At 37.4% G+C, this 24,117-nt stretch overlaps 1 protein-coding gene across 3 annotated transcripts in view; it reads right to left on the minus strand.

Annotated features, from left to right (window-relative positions):
- Cdep (Chondrocyte-derived ezrin-like domain containing protein) overlaps window positions 1-24,117 on the minus strand; it is a 221,103-nt gene that overhangs the window by 30,852 nt on the left and 166,134 nt on the right. For all 3 annotated transcript variants that reach the window (XM_065235512.1, XM_065235511.1, XM_065235510.1), the window contains exons 7-9: window positions 16,912-16,986; window positions 2,925-3,037; window positions 2,127-2,516 (exon numbers count right to left, since the gene is read on the minus strand). In XM_065235512.1, coding sequence (XP_065091584.1) covers window positions 2,127-2,516; window positions 2,925-3,037; window positions 16,912-16,986 — 578 coding nt within the window. The remainder of the gene's footprint in view (window positions 1-2,126; window positions 2,517-2,924; window positions 3,038-16,911; window positions 16,987-24,117) is intronic.

A 24,117-nucleotide genomic window follows, 5' to 3' on the forward strand; every position in this document is an offset into this window, starting at 1 on the left:
TGCGACGCCCTTTTTAAATCCAAGATGGCGGCTTCCAGTTTAATAAAAAGTGAGAAATACTGTCAAATACCTATCAATAAAGGTATTTTTGGAATCGGGATGATGCCTAGAGGATGAAAATCGATATCCGACGCCATTATAAAATCGAAGATGACGGCTTCCGACTTAAGAAAAAGTGGAAATACAGACACATACACATCAATATTGACATTTCTGTAATCAGTATAAAGTCTACAGATCGAAAATTGGTATGCGACGCCATTTATAAATCCAAGATGGCGGCTTCCTATTTCAGAACAAATGGGAAATATTGTCAACTACCCATCAATAATGTATTTTTGGAATCGGGATGGTCTAGAGTCCGGAAATCAATATCCGACGTCATTTTTAAATCCAAGACGGGGACTTCCGATTTGCGGAAAAGAGTCAAATACCCTAAAATATGATTATTTGCAAAATGGGGATGAGACGTAGATGCCAAAAATCGATGTCACAGCATCTTTAAATCCAAGATGGCAGCTTTGGTTCAGAGAAACTGTGAAATACTGTCAAATACCGATCAATGTGAGTTTTTCGGAATCGGGGTGACATCTAGAAGCCAGAAATCGATGTCCGACGCCATCTTGAAATTCAAGATGGTGCCTTCCGATTCCAGATGATGTGCCAAACGGCCTGCAAATGGCGACAAATATCGATTTTCAGCATCTACGCGTCGTGGGAATCGGAAAGGTCCCTGTTCCGAAAAATACCCTGATATTAGGGTATTTGACACTTTTTATGAAACCTGATGGCCGCCATATTGGATTCCAAAATGGCATCGGATATCGATTTTCGGCATCTACACGTTGTTCCCGTTCCGAAAATACCCATATAGTAGGGTATTTGACGCTTTCTGAACCCTGATGGCCGCCATATTGGATTCCAAAATGGTATCTGATACCGATTTTTGGCATCTACACGTTGTCCTCGTTCCGAGAATAACCATATTGTAGGGTATTTGACACTTTTTTTCCGAAACCAGATGGCCGTCATATTGGAGTCCAACATAGCGTCGGATATCGATTTTTTGCATCTACGCGTTGTTCCCGTTTCTAAAATACCAATATCTTGGGGTATTTGACACTTCCGAAAACCAATTGTCACTATTTTGAATTCCAAAATGGCGTCGGGTATCGATTTTCAGCATCTACGTGCCATCTCCGTTCCGAAAATATCGAGGAAAACATCCTGTTGTAGGGTATTTGACACTTTTTCTGAAACCCGATGGCCGCCATTTTGGATTTCAAAATGGCGTCGGATATCGATTTTTGGCATCTTCGCGTCGTCCCCGTTCCGAATTTACCCTACCAAATATTGTCGCATATTTGAGACTTTTCCTGACCCCGATGGCCGCCATCTTGGACTCCAGAATGGCCTCATTAATTTAATTTTCGTTTAACATGAAATAATATATTATTACTACACATAATCCGGATGCGGATACTATATTTTTATGCTTGACGACGCGATGCGTGACAAGTCGAATGAACCTGAAAGTGAAAAAAAACGAAGGAAGCAGTTTTCAAGTCATTCATTGCGTCAATTGAAACAAGTATTTGCTTCAAATGAAATGAACTGAAGCACTTGACGAACGAAACAAGCGATAGTCAAGTCATGTTTGAGGAGAAATGTTCATCGTGACTCGATAACAAGAAACACAATGACTTACACGAAAATGATATTGCACGAAATGAAGCGATTCTGCGGAGAGTTCATTTTCTTTTCTCTGTTTCGAAAATGCATAGCCCTGTTAGCAAGCTTCTTGTACGGATTTGTCTCTTAGTTTCTTAGAACTTTCCCAGCCAAAATTTCAGATTTGCTACTACGTAGAAAACTTATTGTAATGTAAGGCACTTGTGCAGAAGCGAATCCAACCATGAGGCCACTAACGTTCTAAGGAGCTCGTAGGATCATATAATCAGTCTACTTGATTATGCATAGTGTTGTTGACAGAAATTTATAAACCAAACCATGTCCAGATGTTAAATCAAAATGAATTAACCAAAATTTGACTAAAATCCCGCATTCCCATCATAATCAAAATAGCGATAGAAACCTTCAAAGGTAAAAGAGATTCATCCACTCACCGGAACTGTGACCGTCTTGACGTGCACGAGCCCGATCGGCTTCTCGCGCATGGCTGCTGCTGCTGTTGTTGTTGTTGTTGTTGTTGTTGAGGTGGTACGGAGAACTCCAGGTGCCCCCCGGAGACACAGAGCGACTCGAGTCCTGCTGGAGGTGGCCCACCTGATGATGGTCCACCGCCGTGGATGAGTCCATTGGCCCCGATGTTCCCAGGCCCCCCATTTGGGCATAGCTCCTCGTCGGATAGGTCTCCACCTGGGCTTCCGTGAGCTGAGAACGATTGCCCTGTCCGGTAGGACTGGCGGGTCGGTGATCCTCCCCCATATCCACTGGTTTCCTCATCTGAGAAGGCGTCCTCAAGGCGTTGCTCTGACTGCGACGTTCCCATTCCGCTACAAAATAGAAAACAACCACGCCAAACATTAGCCCGATCCGATCAACCTTCGCACACGCAACAAGGCATCGAACAGAATCACATCCAAAAATGCTTAAAGTAAAATACTGTGTAAGATGAAAACAACTCTATTTCGTTTTTTTTTAGTTTTTTGAAATCTACATTTTATTTTTGATTTGCTTAAAATGTTCAACTGTTACTCAGACTAAGAGTTTCAAGCTATCGTTTGACATTCTTGTACAAAGTGCAAAGACAACTACAAGGTGGATTAATCAAAGAACAAAATCAACACAAAGCAAACCAAACCAAATCAAAATTGACACAACAGAAGAACAAAAACGAAATAGTAAACAACAAATATCAGAAAAAATTTTAAACAAATCAAACAAAACAAAACAATACAAACCGGTTTCGATTGGAAGTAAAGGATGAGCCGAGATGCTTTGATTCACATTACATGAAGTGCGTGATTGACTTCGGTTACTTGAATGTAGAGGACCCTGACGGAAAGACTGAGACCTGTTTGTAATTGGATATAAAAAAGAGAAGAAAAGAACAAAAGAAGAAAGAGATAAACAACAGTAGAGTAATAGAGCAACAATTTGGTTGTCTTTTTTTTTTTTTTTTTTGGTTCAATCTTAATAAATAGTGGTAGTTCTAAAGGAATAGCGTAGACGCGGCAGCACCCGAGCTGAAGGGGTGGGATTATTTCGGTATTGATTCGAAGGAGGATTGAAGAAAGAGCAAGTGAATTGAAAGTGGGTTATGGGTGGTGTGCGATTAAATGGGAATGACAGGTTCGGAAAGAAATGAGATCACGCACACACATAATTTCTTATAATGTAATATTATGACCATTTTTATGGGAGTTAGAGAAAGAACAGAGCGTGAAAAGCACACATTTTGCAAACTTGAAGGTGTGAATGTAGATCGGGGATTGTGAAGAGCGGAAAATGTGAACCGCTGCTCAGGGATCCAGGGTTGCTGGATGGAATGTGATTAGAATTATATGAAGGATTTTCGCAGAAATTGATGGAAGGTGAACATCAAATGAATGAAGGGTGTATTGTACAATGAAGTGTGTTTATTCAAAATAAATCGGTTACGATTCGGCAAAAACTTAAAAATGGCAATTCGAAAAGTTCGGAAACTTACTTGGAAACATACGAATTAAACTGATGGGCCTATTCTGTTAAGGATACGGCTTTTGATGTTATGCTAACCGATAAACCGGGATTGCAAGCCTTCTTTGAAAATATAGACAGGTTTCAATAAGTGACGGATCCTCTTAACAACGATGCCACATTTGCAAATTTTCGTTCACGAAAAAAGTGGACACCGTCTTTTAGTTTAATCCATACAATATCAAATTAGATATTTCATGATGCAACAAAAAGTTAATTGTTGGAAGTATTTTACGAACTAACAGTTTAAAAAAATCATTATTATTAAAGTTACAAGGGTTCAAAAAAGAGGGTTTCCACATTATTCGTGAACAAAAATCCGTTGATCTGGCATCTGGCCCACCCATTACGGAACCGTTAAAGTAAACTACTTCCTATATATGGGAGGTTGTTGGTACCACTAAAAATGTGTTTTGTGGTTCATTTTACCGATTCGATTTTGAACCGATAAATGCCATTATATAATATAATAAGCTACTATGTCAAAAGTGCAAGATGCAGTGTTGCCCTGAAAGCAGTCGATTAATCATATCGGAAAGTTATCGCATTCGAAATCAATCAGTAACTAATTACCTTGAAGTCTAATCAAAAAGTGGTATTCTGCAAAGTTGTTGCTAATAAAATTTCGCATAAGAGCAGAAAGCAAGCATTTCCGTAAATCTTTATGGCGAAGTGCTACGACGTTCAGAACAAAAAGTTCACTTTCCTAATAGTAATTCCCATATAAACTTCAAAGGGCCAGTGCAGTATGAGTTCACATCCAAATGAGCTCAAATTTTGGGAGCATCGATTGAACCTTGATGGAGCAAAATTGATATTCTGAACCATCCTATTATATACAATGTATCGCAAAATTGAGCGAACACCCTAGTGGAACTTTTTTTTAAACATTCTGAATAGATATATTTTTTTAATTTCTTGGTTGGAAGTTAAACAGATGATTATTAATTGATCGTTTTATTTTTGAACTGAAGTTAGATTTATTTTAGTAAAACGCACGATTTTCAACTTTATACCTAGTGGACGAGTTTTAGTAAAATTAGTATAATATGAATGATCTTTATTATGACTAAAAATGAGCAAAATTTCAAAAAGTTTAGTTCATTATGTTTCAAGATATTAAAGTTTTTCAAGGAAAAGGCGTTTTTCTCAAATACCTCTTACAATTACATTAGATGAACTTAGAGTTATTTGTTTTTCATTAGGAAAATCGGCTGGAGTAGATAATGTTAATGCTAGAGTTATTCAAGATTGCTTTCATGTCATTGGCCACATCTTGCTGGACCTTATTAATGAATCATTACAAACTGGACATGTGCCACAAATTTGGAAGGAATCCTTAGTGGTCCCTATTCAAAAAGTTGTTGGAACGATTAAAGCCGAAGAGTTTCGTCCCATCAACATGTTGCACACATTAGAGAAAATTTTAGAACTTGTTGTTAAAGGCCAGCTGTTGGAGCATTTAAATAGTTACAGTTTGTTGATACCAGAACAATCGGGATATCGGGAAGGTCATTCTTGTGAAACCGCGTTGAATTTGGTATTAGCGAAGTGGAAAAATAACGTGGAGTGTAAAGATACGATTGTTGCTGATTTTTTTGGATCTTAAACGCGCTTTTGAAACAATTAAGACCCTTATTGTTAAGATCAATCAAGCGCTTTGGTATTACGAGTACTGCATATAAATGGTTTGATAGCTATTTGTCTGTCAGAACTCAACGGACTGTTTTTTATTTATTCTGTTTCCAGTCCCGTGAGGAAGTGTATTAGGGCCCCTGTTATTTATTATGTATATTAATAACTTAAGACTTGTTTTACGATTTTGCGACATTAACCTTTTTGCAGATGATATTATGTTATTCATTGCAGATAAGGATTTAGATGATGCCGTTTAACACTTGAATGAAGATTTGCGTTCTCTAAGTAGATGGTTGGAGTATAAGCAGTTGAAATTGAATACAAGTAAAACTAAATTTATGGTAGTTTCGCGGAATCGAGTAAATGAGAACGTCTCTGTTGTAATTGATGATGAGACTATTGATCGCGTTCGGGAGATACAATATCTTGGCGTGATTATTGATGACAAACTTAAGTTCAACTCTCACATTGACACCAAACCAAATAAGCCCAACATTGTTCCAATAATTGATACATTTATGATGATTCAGCAGTCAGAAATTCAGAAACGTATCTCTTTAGATTGCGCTTTTAAAGCTGTTTTTGCTCAAATTTAAGGACACCTGTACGCTCAATTATGTATTCATTATGCTTATTTAACTTCATGGTATTAAAAAAATTAGTTTCTATGTATCGGTTCATTTTACCGATTCAAGTATGAACCGGTAAAGGAAATTCTATATGTAATGTATTCAATATGCTTAATAAACTTCATGAAATTTCTCAACAAAATATGAGTGGACACTAGACAACAATTTTTTTGTACCGGTTAATTTTACCGGTTCGTGTCTGAATCGGTAAAGATCATTATATATGTTATTTATGTAATATTCCAAAAAATACGGTTGGACACATATAAACCGCGTTTTGTGTACCGGTTTGCTTTATCAATTTGATTATGAATCGGTAAATGGCATTATATATGCTTGGTTTCATGTAGCTTATAAGCTTTCAAACCCCCAACTACTGATTTCTCATTTAGAAAAAAAAACAACTTCGTCAATTCTGAACCGATTTTGGAGCTTGAGGTCTCACAAGAATTGGACAATTTTCCAGTTTTTACATTATGTTCTAGGAAAACTGGAATTGGCTACCTTGTTCCGGCGTTATTCCAGATTTAAATGGGGTATATTTTTCCGTTAGGTAGTGGGTCACAATGATCTATCAAAAACAAAGGTGTGCAAATGATAAATACAATATTATTTGTGAACCACACAATGGTTGCTGACGAGTAAACAGACGATCGCGTGACGCACATCGAGAGTGGCTTCTGTCGACAACCGAGTGTGTTTTGGATGAAAGAGCATTTTGACCGATTTTAAATGAATCAATTAGTGGTAAATTCATTCACTCATGTGAGCAGAAAAATAGCCATGGTTGGATGCTAAAAGACAGTTTAACAAGTGTTGATTCAACCAAGAAGATGACTGCACATATACTCAGAATTGACAGCAGTAGAGCGAATCAAGTGAGAAACTAAAAGAATATGAAAAACGGTCCCACGATGTACACACTCGAAAGTTCTAGATTACTCGACGATATCGATAAAAAATCAGCTACAAATTGTTTTTGTATTTGACTTCCCCCATTTGAATTAATTTTATCTTCGAAAACATAGCTAAAATAGTTTGAAGCTAGGAGGAAAAAGATTCGCTCTACTAAACGAATGCCTAACTGTTCCAAATAAGTGTACTTGCAAACGACTCAGCAAATAGCCACGGTATCTTCATCTGTCGATTTTCGATCAATTATGTAATCAACGAAGCTATCTTCACCGAATCCAATGAATTCAAAAAAAAAAAGAAAATAGAGATAAATAAGCAACATGTCTACTAAGCACTTAAAGTAAATTTCGTTCATCTTGCAGCAAATTTTTAGTTGTGTGGAAGTTTTAGCTTGAACGAAATTATTAGTTTATACCTGACTAAAAAAATAAACGATGACATCCGTTTCGTTAAAACTTTTGCCATCATCACCGATGTGAAATTCAGAAGTTATTTAAATCATATAAACAAGATAACTTTCCTGGTTGATTTCTCAAATCCCCGTCTGTTTCTCGGTTTTTTCTAGTGAAAATAAAATCCAAAATTTTTCCGGTTTTCCTGGTTCACTTGCCATCCTGAAACATGGACATGCAACGGTAGTTTTTAAAGGCGAATATGATGGGAGTGCTCGAGAAACTTTCTAGATCTAATCTGATGAGAGCACAATGAGCCAGGAATTAAATCGAGGAGGGGTTGCATCCAATTGAGTTGACGTCTTCAGTGAAGTTGCTTGGATTAATTAGGACTATAATTTGGTGGATAAAAATAGTTTAAGTTTGACCATAATGATGGCGCAGCGATACAAACTGTTTTACTTCAAGATAGAGGTTTACTGTTTTCAGCTGTTGAAAGTTCGGTAAAAAATACCGATGTCGGTAATCATTTCTAAGTGTGTACTCTACTGTAAAGTTGATATTCTAAAACTAATCTCTATGGATTTATCTTCAGGTTTCATGTCAGAATTCCTTTGAGGGTTTCTGTCAGAGTTTTCTTGGAAATTGTGCAGAATTTTCAGTACTATTTATAAGGAATCATCCTCAGAATTTACTTTAAAATCTGTTTAGAGTTCCTTTAAACTCCTCCAACGAATTATCGTTGAACTTCTCTTTAAAATCCCAATGGATTTCTCTTCAGAATTGCTATGTAATTCTACTCATAGCTCCCTTGGAACTCTCCATTTGATTCATCTGAAGTTAACTTCATGGTATTCTTTTCAGAATTATCTTGGAATTCTCCACTGCATTTCTAAAGAATACATTCTAGAATTCCCTTGGGGTACTTTACAAAATTCCCTTGGAATTATACCAATTTTCATCAAAATTCCATGCAAAGTTCTTCCCGTTAAATCATTCAAGAGCCTTGCAGACCTGTTATAGTGGTTACTCGCGGTTACTCCATGAGTAACCAACTCCGAAAACTGAAATTCATAAGGGAATTTCTGGAGAAAACAAACTCTTGAAAAATATTCGCCAACAAAGAAGAAATGGAAAATGTATTGTTCATATAAGATATAAAATTTTCGAACCTAGGAGATGCAAAAAGTTAAAATTTATTTTGAATTTTGGCCTCCTCGTGATTGCTCATGCGCTCATATATAGACGAGTACCTACATTCCAATTTTCAATAAGCGCTCTTCTAAGTGAAGGAATTTATTTCCACTCATCAACGTGATAAAAACAATTTTTTGAAAATAATTCGCCAAATTTAAAGAGCAAAAAAAAACTATATTGACTCTAGCCTGCTAAAATCACCTGTAAAATATAATCCAAACAGCCTTCAGAGAAATTTCGAAAGCTTTAACGGTAAGTTCCGAGAACTTCAGAACAGTTGGATAAACTTCAGAAAAATCTCGATGAACATCAAGGATCTTTAGGAGTTAACATTAACATTTAAGAAAATTTCAGGAACTCAACAGAAGTTTCAAGAACTTAAGGGAAGTTAAGATAGCTTCAGGTATATTTAAAAATCGTAAGTTTTGACCAAAACATTTTGGAACACGTCTGCAACTCCACAAACATCAGACACATTGTGGGAACTTTACAGATGTTCTAAGAACAAAAAAGAAAAAGAAAATAAGAAAACTTCAAAGAAGTTTAGATACCTTAAGGAAAGTAACGGGACCTTCAGGCATTTCTGAGAAGTTCATGGCAGTTACGCGACCATCAGTACCTTTACTTTAAAAAAAACCATGAACTTTCACTGAATTTCTCTAAACTTTTTTAAAATTTTTGTAATTTTGCTGCTCTGGAATATCTGTTCTTTCTTGAAGTTCAGAAGCGAGATCAATATCTTTCTTGAAGTTCTCGAAACTTCTCTAAAGTGTTTGCAGTTCTCATGAAGCTTGTTGTCCAACCCTGAATTTAATTTAACTTAATTCTAAAAATGTTAAAGCTTCCGTGAACTTCTGGACGTGTGTGAAAACCTTAATAAATTTCTTAACATCTCTAAAGTTCCCTGAAAATTTGGGAACTTCTGGAAATTTTCCGCTAATTTAGTGAAACTAATGGTACTGAACTCCCCTGGAATTACCCTTGTACTAAACTTATTTGAAATGCTCCCGAAATGATCATATAAGTTTCTGAAGTTCTCGGATCTTCCCTTAAGTTCCATAGATTTTTATGACATTTTCGAAATGTTTCTGAAGATCTCTGTACTTTTTTGAAGATTTCGAACTTATTCTGAAACTTCAGGAACTTTTTTAAGCTCCCGCAACGAAATAATTAATGTAGTTCTATGATTTTCACTGAAGTTCCGTCGTTTCAAAAACTGCCCAAAATATTTCTAAATTTACTTAAAATTTTCTAGACTGCCCTGAATATCTTAGTATTTTTACCCTTCTTACAAAGAAGGGTATAGATATCACTTGAAAAACCGACTATCGATCCGAGGCCCGGAGGGCTGAGTGTCATATACCATTCGACTCAGCTCGACGAGATCGGAACATGTCTGTGTGTGTGTGTGTGTACGTGTGTATGTGTGTATGTGTGTATGTGGTGTGTGTATGTAACGAAATGAATGCGCTCACGTTTCTCAGCAACCGCTCAACCGATTTGGACAAACTTGGCGCCAAATGATAGATCTTGGGGTCTTATTGAACGCTATTGAACGGTTTTGGAATCGGTGAACCGGTTCCGGAGATATGGCCGGAATAAGATCCGGTGAATATGGGCCTTCACGCTGGATTTAACGGAAAACGTATTAAAACCATCATGCGACACATCAAATTACTACAGAATTCAAAAATAAGATCAATGCAAGTCGTGTTAAGTGTTCCAGACCACATTGGACACACTTGGACATGTTCCGGGTACCCCGGGGAAGTTGCTTGAATATGAATTGAATTAAAACCCATTAAATCACATTAAAATACGATGATAAGGTGATTGGTAGCCTCACCAAATAGACTACACCCGGATATATTCCGGGTACCCCCAGGCAGTGGCGTAGCGTCACTGGATGACACGGGGGTGGGGGGCTTGGTCACTGATAATGACAATAAAATAAATAAACTTGAATAAGTAAGAAGGGTCTGATCACACCATAGGTGGATAAATTCGGGATTTTTTTAAAGAACCCACAATTTTACTGGAATTGATTGAATTGCCTTTAAGTTCTACAATTTTCCTTAAATTTTATAAAGTTTATAAACGCTCACGGAACTTTGCCTTAAATCACTTATTTTCCCTGGAAACTCCAGCCCTGAAGTTTTCTATGCTTACCTTAACTTCTATAAATTGATCAAATGTTCCGGTAAATTTTCTGATATACATTTTTAATTCTAAAGTTTTCAGAGCAATTATAGAATTCTCGGAGCATCCCATTATTTCAAGGAACTCCTTGTAAGTCACTGCAAATTTCCTTAGTTAATGGGTTTTTTTCTTCTGATGTTATCTCAACGTCCTTGAAATATTCGGAACTTCACTGAATATAATGAAACAATCTAAAAATATCTAAATTTATTGGATGTTGTCTGGAATTTCTTGAAAATATCCGTGCTTGCTAAAAGTTATAATTTTTTTAAACTAACGGAACTTCGTTGACGTTCTCTAGTCAACTATGCTCAATTTTTGAATTTTTTAGATTTTGACATTGCCATGATATAACACCCTTGAAATACTTTCACATTTCGGAAATTCACGGAAATTTTCTTAAAACTTCTTTAAGGTTTCTGCAATTTCCTTGAAATCTTTTTAACTGCCCTTTAATACTATGATCTGTCTGGATGTTCTTGGAACTCCCCTAGAGCTCTCAATTCGAATGAAGATCTCGGTTCTGCTTTAAAATAAATGGAATTCTCGTGAACATCTTTAATTTTCCCTGGAATTTTCTGGATTTCTGTGAAGTTACTGAAATATTTCTGAAGTTTTCATAAATTTTCTGAATGTACTGAATCTCTCGGAACATCTTAAGGGTTCTCGATTTCATTTCAGCACATCATGGAACTATGCTGAATTTGTCTAAACTAACGCCCAATGATTTTAAAACCAATCCAACAGTCTGAGCTAAAGGTTCGGGGACTTCCCATTAAGATCTGTGGAATGCCCGTGTTAACGCAATGATCTAATTTGCCAACGTATAATTTTAGGTGCCTGGGCGGTAAAGGTTAACTTTTTATGTTCACCTTGCAACGTCGGTACACTGACTTGAATACAACGCACTAGGCTACGGCAACGGTTCACTGGCACTGGATTTTGGTTCGATGTTAAGAAATAACGCGTTGCTTGACGATACATTTCACGTTGCGAGATAGTTTGTAAACTGGTCCGTTTTGATATCATTTCCCTCCTCATGGGTTCATATGGAAGCCTTTGTGGCTTTTTAAGCTATTGTACAAATTAAGTTGTTTTTCAACCTTTATTTGCCCCCTAATTTAGGCAAAGTTATAATCCATTTACATGTGCTCTTTTTCAACTGCCAATTTAATGCACACATCTAAACTTGTCTTCTTTTCTTTTCTACTAACTTGCATGCATGTTTTGAGAGTTTGACCAAGTGTGAACTCATTGTTAACTCATGTAACTTAGTCGATATTCATCTTAATTTACAACTACTACTTTTGTGGAGCATATATTGTTGCTGGCAACTCAGCAGAATCAAAATAATCCTAATTTTCTGCTGCTGCAGTCGCTTGGTAGTAAGACTAATTAACTATTGATTTCTTAGCATTAATTAATTAATCATTTCAATTCGTTTCAGGTTGAATGACTATTGGTTGGCTGAAACAGCCTGAAAGATTTCTAGATCTAACTTTTCTGATATAAATAGAACTTATTAAAAGTTTCCACAATTTTGCTAGTATAAACCCAAAAAATGTTTTGATCTTAGACTTACTAAAATGAAGTAAAGCTGTTTCTTTAAAGCTGATTTTCATGTCCTAAAAACGAATGAGTTAATTGTTGTTGTTGTTTTTTTTACGCATTTCAACCTTTTTATTAAAGGGTGATACGGTCAAAATTTGGTCAATATCAACTTGACGTATTTCTTTCAATTTTGCATTTAAAAAACCTGAACACCCCTCATTTTGAAGGTGTGTGTGTGTAGAATGTTGCTCCTATTTTGATTTTGGAATTCACTCTTCAGTTGTCAAAATGCCGTCCAAGCAAGAAGAGCAGCGTATCAAAATTTTGCTCGCGCATCGCGAAAATCCGAGCTACTCGCACGCAAAGTTGGCAAAATCGCTAAAAGTTGCCAAATCAACCGTTACAAATGTAATTAAAGTGTTTGGGGAACGTTTGTCGACAGCCAGGAAGTCTGGATCGGGGGGAAATCGAAAACCGGAAGCCGCTGAGACGACAAAGAGAGTTGCCGGTAGTTTCAAGCGAAACCCTAACCTCTCTCTCCGAGATGCCGCAAATAAGCTGGGTGTATCGTCTACAACCGTGCATCGAGCCAAAAAACGAGCCGGACTATCGACTTACAAGAAGGTAGTGACTCCAAATCGCGATGATAAACAAAATACGACGGCCAAAGCGCGATCCCGGAGGCTGTACACGACGATGCTGACGAAGTTTGACTGCGTGGTAATGGACGACGAAACCTACGTCAAAGCCGACTACAAGCAGCTTCCGGGACAGGAGTTTTATACGGCAAAAGGAAGGGGAAAGGTAGCAGATGTTTTCAAGCACATGAAACTGTCAAAGTTCGCAAAGAAATATCTGGTTTGGCAAGCCATCTGTACCTGTGGCTTGAAAAGCAGCATTTTCATAGCTTCCGGGACTGTCAACCAAGAAATTTACGTGAAAGAGTGTTTGAATAAACGTCTGCTGCCTTTCCTGAAGAAACATGGTTGTTCCGTACTGTTTTGGCCGGATTTGGCATCTTGCCATTACGGTTAAAAGGCCATGGAGTGGTACGCCGCCAACAACGTGCAGGTGGTTCCCAAGGACAAGAACCCTCCCAACACGCCAGAGCTCCGCCCAATCGAGAAATACTGGGCTATTGTCAAGCGGAACCTAAAGAAGACCAAAAAAACTGCTAAGGGCGAGCAGCAGTTCAAGGCAAACTGGCTTTCTGCGGCGAAGAAGGTGGACAAGGTGGCTGTACAAAATATGATGGCAGGGGTCAAGCGTAAGGCCCTGCAATTCGGACTTGGAAAAGCGGAAGCCTAATTGAATATTTTTCCTGAATTTTATACTAATTGAACTTGAAAAAGAAATTTAATTTGATTTTTTAAATAAACGATTTCACCGATTTACACGCGTTTTCCCTTGACCAAATTTTGACCGTATCACCCTTTATAATCCTAGAAATTATCCGCCAAAGTTAAGCAAAAACCTGGAAAAATCAAGAAACTTTATTTAGCCAAATGAGTGGACACCTTGTAGATAGAGAAAGACGATTGAAGTTTAAAAAAATACTCTATACAAGGTCGTCAACTTCAAATTGTTCAAAAATTAGAACAAAATGTAGGCCTATCCTACACACTGCATGAATAATGATCACTCTTGAAATAAATTCACGTTAAAAAAAAAAAGTTTAAAATAGTGACTGATTACAAGAAAAATCGACTTGGCCTTAAAAATGAGACTTTTTAGTGACTGGCTTGAAAAAAGTGACCAAGTCACTAAAAAGTGACTCGGTACCAGCCCTGAGATAGAGCTGGAATTAGGGCGTAACAGCTTTTTAAACAATGACTTCTCTCGATGATTTCAACATCCCCATCGGGTAGGGGAAGACTTTCCCTGTCCAATGGATATATTGGTTTACGTGGTCGTGCCTTGAATTCCTAAAAATCATCGAAAGAAGTCATGGTTTAAAAAAGCTGTTACGCCCTAGTTCCAGCTCTAAAATGTATATGTTTTATAGCACAGAACTATAAAAACGCGAAATATCCACGCGAAACGCACAACCCGCGCCATCTATAACAACCCTGCATATGAGAATTCGAAAACAAGTTCAATTGTGGATATATTAAGTGCCCAGGACCATATTGGATGCATTCGGACATATTCCGCGAACCCCAGAGGAAGTGACCAGTTTCTGACTTGAACTAAAACCCATAATGCGACACCTCAAATCACATGAGAATTGAAAAACATGTGCATTGGTGGTTATATTAAGAGCTTAGGATCACATTAGACGCATCTTAATAAGTTGGGTAGTTTACAGATTCATTCGAGAGTCAAAACCCATCATATGATACTTGAAATCAATACGTAAGAAGGGTCAGATCTCACCATAAGTGGATCAATTCAAGTTTTTGCTTGGAACCGATTCCCGATGGTCACTTGGGTTCAATCTGGACCGCTTCAGAATATTCATTTGCAACCAGTTTCTCCAAATTTGGTTTTTAATTTTTGACAGGCAAACAAAACAGGTGCTGTCACCTATACTGCCCTGTGCGGCATAACAGTCCCATTAGCATTTTTGGCGATTATGAGTTATACATTGGAATTGATTGTCAAGTACCATCACTTTACAATGTACACGAAAAAAATCCTACTTTGTTCAGAAAATGTCGCGAAAAATAACAAAACTATGTTGTCCCATCCATAAGAGCCCATGGAAAAAAAAAATCTTCAACAGCGTTTTTCTCAGCTTGCTGTTTTAACGAATGGGACAACTATGCTGAAAAGGGCAGTATAGGCAATGAGCAATAATGAACATTACACTTAAAACATGGTATCACAAATGATAACTGAGTCAAACGCACTCTAGATTTTGATCATTGGCACAATTTTTATTTAACCGGCAACTATAGGTGCAACGTCTACAGAATTTGATGAAAATCTTTGTATTATTGTGAGTGTTATAAGAGTATAAGTAATCGATCAAAAATGCATGTTACTCCATTTATGTTGAAAATCAGCATTTACCCTAGTTGATTTTCTAAGTTTCATGCAATATTTTCAATTGAATTCACGAGTTTGCAGCACTGATTTGAGGTATCATACCCCATAGTGCCATTGTTAAATTCTTATACACTGAAGTCACTTTTAAAACAAACAAAATGTGTTTAAAACACGTTGCCTACGAAATCAAAGTGAACAAAGGCATCTGCGTAAATTCTGAAAAAATGCGTTGAGAAAAAAACTGCGTAGAAAGCGACTTCGGTGGATAAGGAATAATTAAATTGCATGAAATCTTGTGAAATCCTAACATTTGCTACGAGCATATATCAAGTTTTTTTTTTTTTGGTATTCAGATCATAGTTTCTTATGGGACCAATATACACAATACACGCATAGTTATTCCGTACGGTATATGGTAAAACCATTGCGATTGTACAACCAGATTGCAGTGTGTTATGCATATTAAGTTGAGTTCAAAAATATGTACAGTATAAAATCAACTCTATTCTAAATTAAGCTCCATTACTTCTCATTGTTCACCAGCTTCATCTTCAACAGAATAGATATACGAAATCAATGTACTAACGAAATAAAATATTAATAAAAGTAACGCATTTACGCATTTAGTTTAAAACGAAATTTGATGGCTAATTCTTCTACAAACTAAAATTTCCTCCAACGAAAAAAACAAGACGAAAACAGCAAAATTCGCAAGTATCGATCGACCCATGCCATCGTCCAAACTCCCCCTCCTCCCCCCGAAAACGGCTTTATGTTTAATTAAAAATATTGCTCGCGGAGAAAAGCCTGTTATTGGATACTTTCCGGAACAAAAACTTTGAAACAAGGACGGTAGCATGAAAAAACGTGTCCTTCACCAGACATGGTAGTACGACAAGGTTTCTGTTTTGCTTTCCTTTGAGCAATCTAAATCGTTTTCTGCCGAATTTTACTGTCCCATCGAAACGAAGAACAAAACAAAAATCCAACCAAAATCAATCGAAAAAAGGTAAAAGCTCTACAATAAACTCCCTACGCGGAACGAAATTAGAGGGTTTCCAACTTTGAAGCCACATATTTACATTCCGGTCAATTGATTGCGGTCAGCGGCGGAGAAGTGGATGGGGAGAGGACTCGATGATGGTCGTGCGGTGATTGATGGGTTCGGTGTAATGCCAAGGTCCTTGTGTTTGTTGGCGGCGGACAGAAACCAAAAGTGGTGTACCGAAAAGGGATACGCGAGCCAGAGAGACAGAGAAAGAACGTGAATAATTTAATGAGGCAAATGTTCGGTGGTTTACAGGTCGAACAGAAGAAAACCGAAGCGGACGGAACCGGTTTAACACAAGTGAAAAATCAGAACTGAAGAAAATAGGTAAGTTGAAAGCGAAAAAGCCTACTAGGATGAGGGTGTTGGAAAATTAGGGTGATGGACATTGTGGTGGTGGGTAAAAGGCATAAGTAAACATATGACAATGGATATGCGCAAACAAAAGCGTCCGGATAGGAATGCATACAGTGTGACTGCAGGGACGGAGTTTTTGTTTGAGTTGTATTAGGAAAGTAGAAGAGTGAAGGCACAAGAATATGTCTAAGGGAAAAAAGCCAAAAGAATTGTACGCTCATCGTCATCATTATCATCATCAATGCAGCGTTGTTATCAGTTAGAGTAAGATGTGAAGAAAATCAATATTTACCTTTGGAACGTTTGCCGCTTTACGTAATTGCCGCGGACGAATTCGATGATTTGTTTCTGCGTTTTGCCGCTGTACCTGTTGGGGAAAACATAATTATTATAACTTATTGCATTTGAGACTTGAGACTGGCTCAGACAGACTAAGAAAATTATCAAGTTGATGGATAATTTCGGTTGAGATGTTTTCAGATCAACCGATACTATTTCTCGTATGCCATGTGCATCAGTAAAACTTAAATTTAAATTAGCTGATTTTTACATTAAGACAGTTTATTAGAAGCATTTTTAGAGATTTTCGAAATCAGAGTTCATCATGTTTCTTCTTAAATTGTAACACACTCTTATAAAGGCATATCAGTAGTATTTACTTGACTATTTTTTAAACCGTAAAAGCCCGGGACAAACTTTTTATTTTCAAAAAAATATATTCCAGAGATGCAATTGCCGATTAAATGTTTTTTTTTTAAACATCACTCCAAGAATGTGTTGGCACGGGGTGTTTCTTCAATCTGTATCTTAGGGCTGTTCATAAACTACGTAGACAGTTTAGGGGAAGGGGGGGGGGGTGACAATTATGCACGACCCATACAAATTTTAAAAATGTTGTATGGACAGCAGGGGGGGGGTCAATAATCCCAAAAAAAAATCTACGTAGTTTATGAACAGCCCCTTACATTATACCTATCATTGCAACAACATAATGATTTTTTTCTTAGAACTGCCGCAAATGATAGATAATCATAAGACCATATGCCTACCTTGGAATCGGTTCCAGATGTTCCGGATTATGGTTCCAAAAGGTAAAATTTATTATCTAACATAACCATATCAAGCGACATATCAAATCACATCTATTCGACGAAATATGACCAAGGACACTCAAAATAACAACCATGGTCACCGTAGAACAGTTCCGGAAATAACGGGTCATGGTTCCACATGGTCAAATTTGATATCTCTCACATCTACTAGACGAAATTTTATAGATGGCATACACAACGGCATCCATAGAGCCTATGCCTATTATAGAGTAGACTGGCCCACATTTATATGGGGGAATTTTTTTATCATTTTTTCAACGGGCCAACCCCTAGATTTGTGCCATTAGGTGAGAAAACCACTCTCTGAAAATTTCAGCTCATTCGGATGTAACACGAGCTGGCGCTTTTGCATGAGGATATTGGTTGAAATGTATGGAGAAATAACATTACTTCACTTTTTCGTGCATAGAACTGATTCAGCAAACTCGATTAAGCTCAGAATTTTAGCACACGTAGTTTAAACTATCAGGAACAACTTTGCTCAAGACAGCATCACGATTCAAGTTAGTATTATGGAGATATTAATTAATTATTTGCATTCTTCTCGGCAACAAAATACAGGCAGCTTATGCAACGAATCAACTACACAGAAAAAAAAAGTTGTTGAATATTACATCCAAACAGCTTCACAGAGGTCATTCCACCGGTTGTGTTATATTACGTTGTACGATGTACATCGATTTTGCGAACAACAAATTGATGTAATATTGTATCTGCTTTTTGCTATTACATCATTATTTCATACATCAGCTTGAATTACGTTGATCGATAGTACATTTTTTTTTGCTGTGTAGATTACCACCAAAAATAAAATTTCATATTTTACACAAACCAACATCCAGGCTCGTGTCTTTTGGTGCGATAACCACTCTCTGAATGATTCAGCTCTTTTTGACGTTACACGGGCTGGCACTTTTGGTTTAATGTCCATATAGGAGATTTGGTTTAAATTTTTCATATACAAAATGCTCATATACATTCCAAAGCGAATATCTCGATAAAACTAACTAGATTCATGATGCAATCTTCAGCAAAGTTGTTACTCATCGATTGAACTACAAGTTTTGAAAATCTGAATCAAATCGATAATAAGGAAACTTTTTTATGATCGATAGAGTGTAGGAGTGTCATTTTTTCATGTATTTTATAAAAATTCTCCATACAAAATTCAAACTAAAAGCGCCAGCTCGTGTTTCATCCGAATGAGCTGAAATTTTCAGAATGTGCTTTTCTCACCTAATGGCACAAATCTTCGGGTTGGCCCGTGGAAAATTAGAACTTTTATTTTTGTGGGCCAGTCTATTGTAGAGCCGGTTCCGGATGTTTCAGATTATGGTTCCACATAGTCAAATTTGACATTTTTCATAACCATATCAAGCGACATATCAAATCACATTTATTCGACGAAATATGACTAACGTCACTCATAACGACAGCCATATAGCCATATAGCCACTGAAGAACCGGGTCAGGATATTTCGGATTATGATTCCGTATGGTAAAATTTGATATCTTTCATAACCGTTTCAAGCGACATTTAAATCACATATTCCATCAACTCAACGAATACCCTGCACGTCGGTCAGAGAGCGTATAGGGCGTCGTTGTGCCAATTTGGTCGTGGCACATTTCGAGTATGAGAGAGTAATTGCAGTTAGATCAAAAGTGCCTGAGAAAAATGCAAGTACTTCGCAAATTACCCGAAGTTGCGATAGTGAAGGTAAGATCACAGACAAGCAGACATAACACTCTTAAAACGTTCATCAAAATCGTTTTTAACGGTCAATTTAAATGTTTCTTAGTTGGTAGTACCGCCACTTGTGGTGCACATAATCAATTCCCTAACGTTTGACGTTTACACACTACAACCATCTGTTGAGTGTATTGCCCATCAATGTATATACGACAGATGGCGGTAGGGTTTACAATGATAAATTTTCAATGTGTTGTGTCTGCTTGTCTGTGAAATAACATGGAGGTAACGTTAGGAGAAAATCAAAACACTGAAAAATATAACGTATCACTTTCAGAAATATTTCACTTCGCAACCGATGAACCATTCTGACGGCCATATGAGTACTCAAGTAACCATATAGTCGCAATATAGCTTGTATATTCTTACTTTGCTTGACTATGGTTAGTTGGGGAATCTAATGAAACTGTCACTTCTTGAAGCTGATCCCTTTCGTATTTCTTTCATTCTCTTTTCGCACACGGAGCGCTCGGTGGAACAGCGACTTTGGACGTGAGCCTCGTCCCAGATCACCATGGCAAATCATTTCAATTCAATGAAACCGACGGAAGGAAATTGCCGGTGAAGCACGGAATGAAATACGAAGCGTTAGAGAAAAAGTCCAAGGGATTCCAAAAGAACTAATCACCGACGGCGGAAAAGCAGAATATGGTGAGAGCTTTCCAATAATTAAAAAAATATATTTCAAAATTAAACTAAATACATGCCAGGTTTGAAAAAATATATTTTCGAACCTGTTAGCGTGTATGTAATACCAATATCCATTTGATAACGGTGATGCATACATGCGGGGCTTATTGTAAGTGAAAGTAACCTCGGAATGGGCGTGACTCTCCAGACATTCTGAAATGGGTTGCTGGATCTGCAATAGAGCTATCACTTTCTAACTCCCGGACTAAAGCTGTCTACAATGACCATAAATGCGACATTGTAGAGAGAGTTCTTCCATAATAACACTGCCGGCCAGTGGGGGTTAAAGGGAATACACACACACATATCACCACACCCAATGTACAATGTACAATGTACAATGACACTCAAAACGAGCATAGATCCATATGGCCACCTTTTTTTTCGACCTCTAATTTCAAGATTTGTTAAGGTAAGGCCATAGCAGTTACTTTAGGACTAGAAGGTCCCGAAAAAATGGGTTTACTTTTTTGAGTTGTGGCCATATTGCATGAATAAACAACATGCTAAAGGATAACTAAATTGCGTATTTGAATCGGCAACATAAGCACAACTCAATATGTGCCTTAGATGCTGCTTAATTTTTGGCTTTTTTTGAAAAAGTAGCAAAGCCATATCTACCTATAAGTTTTATTTTTTCACGAATTTCAAGATGGCTTTTTTGCGGAATGATACTCCCTCCTATTTGCCGTCATTTGCTATCAAAATCTCATAATTATGCTTTGAGATTAGCATTGTAAGTCCCTCCTACTTCGAGAATTATGCTATAGAACGGCTTGCTATGCTCCGCCTTAATTATGATTTCCCGTATGTTTGGCTGATGGAGGCGGGGTATAGCAAGTCGTTCCATAGCATAGTTCTTCCATTTAGGTGGGACTTACAATGCTGATCTAACATAGCATAAGCATATGTACCGTTCGGTTTTTTCAGTGCTAAGCTGACGTCTGTAATCTGTGATAGGGAAATCACTTTTTTCCACCAAAGAAACACACCGTTTTTATGTAAAATGGTTGATGTGCGTTCACCAAACCTCACGGAATCTTTGAAAATACAGCATATTTGGTCCCAGGCTCCCACACCTGGACCCTACCTATCGACCCATAAACTAATGAGCCGGGGACCAACGGCTTCACTTCCATTCCGAAGGAAGACGTGATCAGAGATGTTATGCCTCAGAACATCCCGGCGGCACCGACTGGGATTGAACCCAGGCCTGTTGGGGTGAGAGGTAATCACGCTTACCACTACACCACCGGCACCGCTATATGGTCACCTTAGAACCGGTTCTGGATATTCCGGATTATGGTTCCGTATGCACATCTACTCAACTAAAGGTGGTCAATGGCACTCAAAACAACAATATGGCGCCCTAAAAGCCGATTCAAGATGTTCCGAATATATATGGCATAATATAGCTAAACTGGATTCGAAAGATCCGAAGCCGATATCAACAGAATTTCAGAAACATAAGTGAAGGTGAATTGGCGATATAGAATAAGACAAGCAAAGAAGGCAAATACTGGATTAGAATCAGGCACGATATTGCAGGGGAGGCAGCAGTCATGGCAGTGGAGTTGGGAGAAGAGCCTTATCAAGATCATCAAGCTAGTCGATACGAATTGGTTCAAGGTCCAGGTCAAAGTAAAAACAAGCAAATCTTTCATGTTTTTAGGGGGAAGAGAGGTTCGTGAATCAACAAGGAAGAGAAGTTACCAGATTGAGGGGGAAGCGAGGTTGACGAATATCTACATTCCATACAAAATGTAATATATTTGTATGGATGAATGTTTATGCAGTGGGAGGTAAGGCTTAAAATCTCTCAAAAACTGGTCTTGTGGAATGAAGATAGTACCTAACATCACATCAGACCAGAGATGCCCTATTTACAGACATGTCTGTGAATTTACAGACTTTTATTTTTTACACAGACATTTTTTTCGTTACATACATTTACAGACTTTTTAGTTTTTTCACAGATTTTTTCAGACTTTTGTAATCAAGGGAAAATTTTAAAATTTATTTCGGAACACTAGTTTTACATCTGATCGCGCACGGGTGGGATCCCTACGTTGTGTTGATACGAAAAAATAGAAATAAAAGCACACCGATTGTTCGGCCTTCCTGCCATGGCGGATACATGCGAGATACTATTTGATGTTTTGTATGAGTTTTTGTAGACTGTAGTATCGCTACAGTGGGTAAGGTAAATATACATATATTTGACGTTGTACAAACAACATCTTTAATCAAATGACACGTGCGATGCATTTTGCAACACGCATTAGAAATTCGCGCGTTTTCAAATCCACCACACGAACGAGCTGTCACTGTTATAGACGGTCATAGTTGTAGACCTAAGAGGAAGAGGAGACAATACGGGGGCGAAAACGAACAACTCTTTTCTGTCAAACGCGAACCAGCTCGTGATTGGCCGATTTGAAATGCGTAAGATAGAGATAGATATAGATAGAGATAAAAGAGTAAAAAACCAGTTGTCTCCTCTTTCTCTTAGTTGTAGACCTGTCAGTGTGCTGCCATGTTGTAACCAAAACTCCCGTTGGCCATTCTATAACATGACTGTTTATAGTCACTGTCACTGAAAAACCCAAATGTGCGATCAGAATAAAATTCAATAGCGTCATATGGAAGAACAGTTTAAACAAAGTGGAAGTAGTTACACTCAAATCGGTTCAGCCAACGTCGAGAAAAGTGAGTGAGTTTTGCTGAATTATTTCAAAATTTCATTATGTTGCCATATCTCTGCAACCCAATGTGCGATCGAGATTAAATTCATTAGCGTCCTATGGGAGAACCAAACAAACAAAATAAAAATGGTTTCACTCAAATCGGTTCAGCTATCGTCGAGTAAAGCGAGTTAGAAATTTTGTTTAAATTTCAAAATTTCACTTTTTCTCTTCCATAAATTGATTTTAATGATGGATATGGAAAATCAATATAAATAGGGGAAATGGCCACACTACATGGCATATAAAATCGACTCAAATTTAAGTTTGAATAACTCAAATCCAGAAAACGTAGTTTACTTGTAGACTGAATAAATTTTTCGAGTCTTTTCAAATATGAGAAAAATCGCCGAAAAATTTACTCATTCTAGAAGTAAACATTCAAAGAATAAATCACATATCCAATGGAATATATTTATTAGAATTCCACATAACTTTCATGTGATATCATAATTGGAAATGTACCACAAAATCACATGAACCTTATGTGTCAAATGAAATTTAAGTGATTTAACATATAGAAATCATTTCATATGTACATCGAGATGTTTCTCATATTAGAAAACAAATTCCTGTAAAAGCTCGAAAAGTTTTACTCAGTCTATAAGTTAACTACGTTTTCAAGAATATGAGTGAACTAATCTCAACTTAGAGTCCACCTCATTTGTCGTGTAGTCGTAATTGTTGTTTTTATTAATTCCTGTTAACGATTCCCAAGCAGGTATTTTTTGCTCGAAGAACATGACTTTTACTGACATTTCAAATTTCGCATCTATTTCACAACCTCCCCGTCACACGCTACACGCAATTTTATGCAGCCCAATTACAGACATTTTTGAAATTCACCGACGTTTTTCGCAGACTTCTGAAAAAAATCTGGCATCTCTGCATCAGGTAGGGGAAACGACGGCATGATAGACTATTTTCGGCAACCCAAATTGAAACGCTAATTTCACTTTATTTTCTTACGAAAACACTTCGCTGAATGCATTCTAACGATTCTTTAGGCTTTCAGCTTCAATTTGATTACATTTTTACCACCGAGAAAAAGCAATCTAGCAGGGGTTTCTGGAAATGAAACACACGCACTACAAGATGATGCTGATTACGAGTTGCCGATGAAAGCACAGTTGTTTAACACGCAGCTCAAATAGAAAGGTTGCCGAATAAAAAATGTTGCCCACAATAGTCGCTCTCAC

This window comes from Ochlerotatus camptorhynchus, unplaced genomic scaffold (genome assembly GCF_037179485.1).
Source record: "Ochlerotatus camptorhynchus isolate MF236.1 unplaced genomic scaffold, CSIRO-AGI_Acam_v1.1 ptg000493l, whole genome shotgun sequence".
NCBI lineage: Eukaryota > Metazoa > Arthropoda > Insecta > Diptera > Culicidae > Ochlerotatus > Ochlerotatus camptorhynchus.